Here is a 9,165-nt window from a genome sequence, read left to right on the forward strand (position 1 = left end):
TCACAGTTGCCAACTCAGATTCCAGCAGTAACATCTGCTCTGTGTGTTCTAACTGTGCTATGGTTCAGCTGGTAGTGGGGGGGGGTTAGAAATCCTACATTGACAGTTTTAAATTGTGATGGAACGTGTGTGCAAAGTATCTAATGTCATTTAATAAGTCTGTAATGTAAACGTTAACATCCTGTACTAGCTATGAGCAGCAAACAAATAAACACAACCAGTCTGCTTGTAATGTTTAATTTAGATTGTTTAATGTTAATTCCATGCTGTGTTTCAGTAAGAACAATACAGATTCCCTGTCTGTGGCTCCAGTCAGATATCCAGTAGTACAAATCAGCTCCAAGTTACACATAATGAAGCAAAACAAGAAGAGAAACAACCGAAACAGCAAAAGGAGAAAAACCTCTGAACCTAGAGGGGTTTCAGTGGAAACTAAGGGACAAGCAGCAGAAAAGAAAATGCGTTAACTCATGCAAGCGCTGACAATCATGACTCTCTCTCTCTCTCTCTGTCGAGGAGCGGGGCCAAATTGAGACTTGTCTTTTACACAAGTGAAAAAGATCCCAAATGTTTAAAATGAAAACCACCAGCTAGCTACAAGTGAGCCTTAAGAGATTCAGCATGTGTGCACAGCTACAGTAATTCAGCACAGTACAGTCCAAGGACAACTACAACAATATAACAGAATCACTATGGTGTAAAAGTAAAGCACTTCTTTGCCCCACATGGATATCGCGAATTTTGCCAACTTCCTCTGAAAACCTAAGTTAACAAAAGGGCACTTGTAGTTTTCCAAATTGCCCATAAAAAGTTAAAATGATTTGCATGACATTTGACTAAAAACAGAGATAAAACAGCTCCCATAACTAAGAGTCAACATTATCAGTAATAAAAGTTAATTTCTGTAATTACATTAAGAAAAAATTCTCAATACATCCAGCAACTGATAAAAATATTGAGGAAAAAGCAAAAACAAAAATACAATAATGAAAACAAAGATAACTTTTCAGAACTGCTTGTACCAGGACCCTCTAAAAAAAAAAAATCCAGGGACTCTATCTTTGTCTTTCTAACATTGTATTTCTTGTCTCAATTAAGTGGTATTTATTTGAATGAAGTAAGGGCTAATATAAAAAATAAAAAACGAGAGGAAAAAAAAAATAAAGTTGTAAACTCCGTGACCCTGCAGGGCCATGGAGCTACAGAGGTGGAAGAAAGGAAAAAGAGAAGAAGAAGAAGAGGGAGGTGATTGCAGGAAGTAAAGAGGATTTGGGGGGGGGGGGGGGGGGGGGGGGGGGGATGGAGGAGGGAAAGGAGTGTGAGGAGGGTCTCTAGTTGTTGGCTGTTGGTGGCATAGTCTCACTGGGCCTCATCCTCGACATCTTGCAGTGCCTCTTTGCTCTGTTCGTCACCTGGTGGAGGAAATACACCATCAGTGATTTTTTATTAGGTCTGGAGGATCTGATTCACAAATAACTGTCTGCCCTCAGTGACGGACAGGCAGGCCTAACATTTGAGAACAGCCAATGAATTGGTTTGGAAACTGGCCGAACAAAGCCAGTGTCATTTTTGTAATAAAAAATATATATATTAGAAAGAATTATTCATAAAAGGGTTAAAACAAAAAAGCTAGTAGCTAATTCATCCCTTAATTTTTGTTTTTCTCCCCATTGTCTATAGTCTGAGTAAAAATCTTTCTTGTTTTCTGTGATTGTCACAAGATGGTGGAAGAAATTAGCAATATTATAGCATACAAATAATCAGGAGCGTTTTATCAGCTACATGTTTTAATGTGCAGCTGATTTTCTAACTATAAATGAGGTAAGGACAATAAGTGAAAAAGAAACTGCTTGCATTTATACATCTCATTAACAATGTTTGAAAAATGAAGGCAAATAAGGAAGGTTTAGATACACTAGAATTGAAAAACTAAACTTGATTTCACAAAATAGGTGAGGCTATTTGCAATGAAAATAGGTGGAAATGTTCTTACAGTACTGGTAGATTTCCCACATATAACACTAAAACAAATCTTTCCACCACTGCTGGTGTACAATGGCTTCTTGCAGCAGGAAGAAAGACTGTTCGAGGTATGCATGAAATAACTGGGTGGAAAATTGTTTCAATTTTCCCACTCATTTAAAAAAAAAAAAAAAAAAACAAATTCATAAACATCACTAAGTTAAAATGCATGCTGAACCCAGAAGTATCTTTCACCTTTGTTCAATGAGGGCTGAAATGTGGTTTTGTCAAACAGTCACTCACTGAACAATAAAAAAAGTGAAAAATGAAAACAGTCAAAAAGTGAAAAAAAAAAAACCGCCAAAACTTTCACACAAAACTTGACATGCACACTGCATATATCAGATAATTTCAACTCATGTTGTACTAATCAAATGCATCAATCATGGTTCTTCCTTACCAGAGACAGCATGTGTAAAACTAAACTGTACAGGGTGTGCAAGCATGCTGATAACAATCTAAATCTTCTCCTCTGCTTGGTGCAGATTTACCAGGGAACTACGTAAACACTTCATACAAATACAGGTTAAGCTAAGCTGAACTACCTAAACTTAAGAAATCCCACTTCAAACTAACTGACAAGCAAAGACTACAGCCAGAAATTAATAAAAATCCAACCATTAGTCACTGACAAAGCATCAGGTGAGTGGACTGAATTATTAAACCATGAGTGAGTTGGTGTTGAGAGGAAAAGAAGATAGTCACACATACAGCAAGGCTTGGGTGAGCAACACTTACAAAGTACAGTTAACATGGGAAATGAACTGTCAGGTTTGTTTCCTTTAGGACTCTACAGCAGAGGAAACGAGAGAAAGAAGAGATGATGAGTCACTAAGAAATAAAAAGGTGTCAGGGGACGCCTGGCGACACAGCCAATGCAAACTGCTGGAATGAATGAAAAGGGAAAAAAATGCATTCAACAGGGCTCAACGATTTGCCATCTTTAAATCAAAATCACAATATGAAACTTTTCTGGTATGAGGCACTACTTTATCTTATATACTGAGCAGTGACCGTTTAACGCCTACAAGGACCACTGTTTAGTAGACTAACGTCACTGTATTTTATTTATTCTGTCATCTGGTCAAACTGCAAAAGATACATACACAAACACCATTATGTATGATAATGAGAAACTCGCGCTTTTCCAAAGCCAGTTTTGTGGAAGAAGAAAAACAGACTGGCAAGTCTAATGTTTCTACATAAACATCAATTTCAGGCAGCTTAGCCGCTAAATGCAAATGACAGCCGATAGAGTCAATCTCACGGTTTAAGTGCATCATAACGTTAACTTAGAACCTTAAAAGCTCTGAAATCAGGATGTCCCTATTTTAGGGCTGGGAGGGAGTCCGTCCTGTGTGTAAGTGAAGCTAACATCAGCTCAAGCAACACACAGCTGTCAACAGCAGCATCAGGAATGGCTGGCCTGATATAAAAATTATCAGATTTGATTAACCAGTGCCTTTACTACTGTAACTGGCCAATTATACGTATTTGTTTTTAACAAATGCCACATACCACACATGCAATGTCCCTATAAATGTGAGCTAAACTGATCCATGGTCCTAGAGAAACATTTCGCCATTGAAAACAAACCAAGTCTCGGACTTAGAAGCTAACTTGAAAAAACAGGAACAACCACCACCACCAATAACAAACGAGTTATTTCATCTTGAGTTTTGCAATGTATTCTATCTGGAGATTTTTTTTTTTTTTTTAAATAATCAATATGAATTGGTCAGAAAAATCGCAATTGGACAAACCATTCAGCCCTGGAAATTAATGCTGTGAGTTGTTAAAGTAGGTGATCACTGTGAGGTAGGTTGGTTATGAACTTTAGATCTGGAGCTTCGATTTCTGCTCAGGTCCACCAGTTAGATAGGATTCTGCAACAGACTAACTCTACCTGGACATGCACAATGTGAGCAGCATGATCCATGTCCTGAAGGCTTGACCTGATGTTACATGTATTAACAAAACTGTTTAGAAATAACTTTAAAATGAGTAGGAAAAAGATAAAAATCAAAGTAATTAACTGGTGCTAAGTAGCCCAAAGGAAACATGCAAAGAGAAAAAGATATGTTTAACACCAGTTATTTGACACTTAACCAGTTGTAATGGGGTCCACTGTACAAAGCTGTATACACAGCTAAACAAAAGACAAAAGTCTGTGCCCTCATGAGTAATAAAAGTCCAGGGGATAAGCTGCTATCAGGGGATACCTGCTATCTTCAGTATATAGATACTCAAGTAATGTGTTATAAATTCCGACCACACAACTTCAGACATCAGCTATATGTATGGCTTTCTTTCCCTTGTAAAATTCACAATCTTACATATTTGCTGCTGCATGTCTTAAATTGCAGCTGACATACAGAACATCCATTAGGCTGCTCACAGTAACAACATGTTATAATTCCAGTATAAAAGGGGTAAAAAGGGGTAACAGGAAATGAGTAAGGTGCCAGTTAGTTCACGAGTAAGCATCTAGTCCTGGAAAAAGATTCAACAGAGACAAAAACAGGCAGATGCACTGCCAGAGCAGATGAGTATCAGTGAATACAATGTCCTAAATTAGTATTATGAATGGTTACCATGGGGTGAGCATCTTACCATCTCCCTGCATATCTGAAGTCCATAGTGTCAGGTTGTCACGTAACAACTGCATGATAAGTGTGGAGTCCTTGTAGCTTTCTTCACTCAGTGTGTCCAGTTCTGCAATGGCATCATCAAATGCAGCCTTCGCCAACCTAAGCAAACATATTCAGCGCTTCTGTTAAAAACACCATTTACTTAGATTTATATTGTCAGCCTGTGGTGACTGCAGTGAGATGGAAAGATGTCTAAAAACCTGGCTTGAACTGTATTTTATTTATATTTCAAGCATCTGTCACATTAAAATAAGATTCTACATTGTCAATGTGCCAGTGATTCTGTGTATTAACTAACTGTATTTATTACAAGAGGCTACTCTTACATATTCATTTATACTGAACTTAAAGCCAAAAGTAAGCATGAATGCATCTGTGTATCTCTCTCAATGCAAACTAGAAAGGGTAGAAGCATTTTTAAAAAACTTGTGGAGAATGTTAATACTAACAACCATTTTTTTTACCCAATGATTTCATATTAAATGAAATCTAACTGCTTCCACTATATATGTGGTAATAATGTGGTAAAAACAGAACATCAAAAAGGTCAAGGGGTGAATACTTGAATATGAATCTTAAACAAAGGCTTTAAAGTCTCAGGCTCAATGGTAAGAACAATGGGCAAGAATGTTATGTTATACAGGGCAACTTGGCAGGATAAGTAAAGGCAGAGTAAAATGACATGGTCTCTAGGCTCTCTGTTGTTAGGGCTCCAACACTCTGAATCCATTTTGATATGTACATAAAAGCTTACTCTGCTTTACAACTTTTAATTAAACTAAAGATAAACACTAGGGATATTGCATTAAAAAAACAAACAAACAAACAAACAAAAAAAACAGTGACCTGCAAGCACGGTCAGGTGAATTGAGGATCTCGTAGTAGAAGACGGAGAAGTTAAGGGCAAGGCCGAGGCGGATGGGATGTGTGGGAGGCAGTTCCGACATGGCTAGATCGGTAGCAGTTTTGTAGGCCACCAGGCTGTTTTCCGCTGCCTCCTTTCTGTCATTGCCAGTGGCAAACTCTGCCAGGTACCTGTGGTAGTCTCCCTTCCTGGAGTTGGGGAAAACATATGAATGAAAACTAAGTGTATTTAGAATAGTAGAGGGTTAATTTATTAGTCTATTACCATTAAGTGCTTACATTTTGTTGTAGAAGACCTTAGACTCTCCCACAACAGCAGAGGGTAGTAGGTGCCTTTCCAGTGCATCCAGAATATCACCACAGATTGACTTCAGCTCCTTTTCAACCTGCCACCAAACAAAACCCCAAAAGACAACTATTCAATAAGGAGAATATTTTTCATTTGTCATTGTCTCACTTAAATCCAAATAATACTTTCAAATTCTGTGTTGGTCCAAGGTTCCGTGTATGGTAGATTCTGCCATCTGCCCATATGTACAAGGCTTTACATAGACTGTCGGCAAGCTGGAAGGAATGTATGAATGCATGGAACATATGTGCAAGCTAATGCATTAATACATCGATATATGCAGACACCTGCTGTAACTGTCCCTGTCCCCTCAGGCTGCCTGCCACTTCACACCACAAACTAACAGTTTTCTTGTTGTCTGCTAAGTAGCCTCATTAAATCATTTTTATTTTTAACTTAATTTAGATGATGTTGGATGTTTACCTGGTGCTGTAGTAATAATAGAGAAAATGTGTTTCCCAATGGGATGGGGAGGGTAAAGGTGGTGCAAGAGCAGAATTACCCATGCCATTAGATCATTACTGCAGTCCAACTGCCTCTCCCATCACTCTGACATACTCTGGCCTCTTCCAGAATAATAGCTGGCTCTTATTTCCCTTCATAAAAGCAAGAGAGTGCAAGACCTGCCAAGTATGACTCAGATTCAGTCTGTCCAGTAGCTGCTCATAGTATTATTAATATGCAAATTATTTCACATGAAATGCTTTCACATCAGGAAAAAAAGGGAGAAGGGGCTGCTGACAGTGTAAGTGCTCCTGACAGACATTGTCTAAATACACATGCTATGATTTTTTTTTTTTTTTTTTTTTACGGGAAGTGACATCCTGAGTGTTTACTGAGCATTTTACCGTTTGCCTGTATTCCCGGATCATCTTCACTTTCTCTTCTCCACCCTTGTTCTCTTCCCTCTGTTCAATACTGCTGATTATCCTCCAGGAGGCTCTCCGAGCACCAATCACATTCTTGTAGGCCACTGATAGTAGGTTCCTCTCCTCCACTGTAAGCTCTACGTTCATGCCTGCCACGTTCTTCATTGACACCACCATCTCTGTTGTGGACACACACACACACAAAACACTCCTTTAACACTTACATTTTAATGAAATGTTTATCATTAACCTTAGAGCTGGTAAATATTTTCACGTTATCTGATTAAATGACAGTTTGAGTATAAACATGTGAGAGGCTTCATGGCTGACATATTCAAACTTTGGCATCCTCTCCATTATTATGACGTGACAAATACAGGTTGAGACATTCAGAGAACCACCGACAATATGCTAATTAAATCTGCCTCACACATCCATGGATTGCTGGTCAGCTAAAACCCTGCATCATGAATGAAGCATTCTGGCATCAGGGATGTTATGTTCAGAGATATTATTATTATGGCTTACATAGTATGCAAGACAGTTTTAAACTGTGACAGTGTTAAAGGAGTACATGTTACAGCAGCTCCTTTACCAGCACCAAAACCTCCACCTATTGGGCAAACACACACACACACAAACCATTTACTAATTTTCATTCATTTTATTTATATTTGTTATATACTTCTCTGACTGAGGTATGCCAGTAATGACAGTCAGCAGAGCACAAGCTTTGTAAAAAAAAAACAAAAAACTAACTTTGTGAAGTAAATGTTAAAACCATGCAGTCTGGGCTTTCTAAGACTCAGACAGTGGCTGATGTAATTTAAGGACTATGTGACTTTCCCGACGCTGATCTATGACTCCCTAAAGAAATTTCTTTGCAAAAAGGTTGTCAACAATTGATAACCTGCCGTAGAGAAACAACACGAATCCGACTACATTCCAGCTAGGTTGCTATTTAGCCAGTAAACCATAAACCACCCTGTAAATACTCTCGGTCCAAATCCCGTGAATGAGTCATGGCACATTCACTTAACGTTACTGGGCAACCTATGACCGGTGGCACAGGCGGCTGTCTAAAAACAGCCTCTCCAAGGCCTGTAATGGTATGACAGTGTGACAGGAGGGGAAAAGAGAGGGAGCCAATCGATCCGTACTGCCCGTTTGCAGGGGAACACCCCACCAAGTGAACAGCTGCCTTGGCTTCATGCAGCTAACGCCTGTAACACAACCACAAATAACCGAACGATATTGTTGTTTCAGTCAACAAAGTGAGGCGGGGTGTTTCACAGAGGAGCTAATCGACCCCGTGGCTCCAGAATTAAGCCACCGTGCTGCTCGCATGGTGCAGGGGAGGCAACTCCTGACAGCTCACGCTCCAATAATCCGCCATTTTGTTGTAGCCCCTTCGCTAACGTTAGCCCGTGTCAGCCCTGGTCATGAAATGTTCCTCTTCAACACAGACATTTTCAGGATTTGGTTTCTGTTGTAACGACACATTGGTTTCTCCTAAAAAGCACCCGCGAAGGCGCAGTGTTAACTGTGCGTTAACATTAGTGATCAGGCAGAAAGAAAAAAAAATCCGAACGGCGAACATATCCCACTCTGAGTCGACCCTGAAAGTGTTTCTTACCGTCATATCGCTCTGCCTGCTCGGCGAGTTTCGCCTGATAAACTAGATCGTCTCGCTCTCCCATTGTGTATCGAAATGCAGGTGGACTAACAAAGTAATCAAACGGGCAAATCAGTAGAGAAAACCACGGCGGTGTGGCAGGTCTATCGATGAGTGGTGTTCCGCCCCACCGGCAGCGATACGCTGGGCTGGAGTAAAGATGGCGAAGGGCTCATCCGGGTACTGCACGTACGCGCATGAATCAGCAGCTCTGATACGTCCTTCAGCAATTTTGTTATGTTTAACAGAAAAAAACACTGCGGAGTTTACGCATGTTAACACAAATCCACCTTACTTCATTAGTCAGAATTTAGGTACACGTGTTGTGTTACATTTTCAGTAGCTTCTGATCACTTTTAGCAACAACAGATCTATACATCTGTAAAAATGACAGTGCCCTGTACTTCACGCCCCCAAAAGTACAAGGTAGTCCCTGCGACTACTTGTGCTGTTGAAGGAACATGTTGAAAACCACAGGAGCAAAATCATATTCAACTCCATTATTGGGGTCTTGAGTTAGGTTTCAGTGGTTGGTTTCTCATCAATACAGCTGCATGGCCAGTGAGAAAAACAAAATAGTAATTTGGGAGAACTGAGCCTTTTAATAGCTGATGATGTGAGTGACAACATTTTGTTAAATGGTCTGAGAAAAACCTGTCCATGGTGTACCCCTGCCTTTCTCCCAGAGACAGCTGATACCTACTACAGACAGGAATAAGCGGGTATAGATAATGG

General features: G+C 39.7%; 1 protein-coding gene across 2 annotated transcripts; it reads right to left on the bottom strand.

Annotated features, from left to right (window-relative positions):
• Positions 1–221: 221 nt before the first annotated feature.
• ywhae1 (tyrosine 3-monooxygenase/tryptophan 5-monooxygenase activation protein, epsilon polypeptide 1) lies at positions 222–8,604 on the bottom strand. Of its 2 annotated transcripts, XM_026299282.2 has the most exons (7): positions 8,392–8,604; positions 6,735–6,934; positions 5,817–5,923; positions 5,520–5,726; positions 4,636–4,772; positions 2,761–2,812; positions 222–1,412 (listed from the first exon to the last, which is right to left on the bottom strand). In XM_026299282.2, exons 1-6 carry the CDS (start codon positions 8,453–8,455, stop codon positions 2,805–2,807), a joined length of 723 nt encoding a protein of 240 aa, XP_026155067.1. In that variant the 5' UTR covers positions 8,456–8,604; the 3' UTR covers positions 222–1,412; positions 2,761–2,804. The 2 variants fall into 2 exon arrangements, with proteins under 2 accessions (XP_026155067.1, XP_026155066.1); XM_026299281.2 differs by lacking the exon at positions 2,761–2,812.
• Positions 8,605–9,165: the final 561 nt, after the last annotated feature.

Source organism: Mastacembelus armatus, chromosome 13 (assembly GCF_900324485.2).
Source record: "Mastacembelus armatus chromosome 13, fMasArm1.2, whole genome shotgun sequence".
Classification (NCBI taxonomy): domain Eukaryota; kingdom Metazoa; phylum Chordata; class Actinopteri; order Synbranchiformes; family Mastacembelidae; genus Mastacembelus; species Mastacembelus armatus.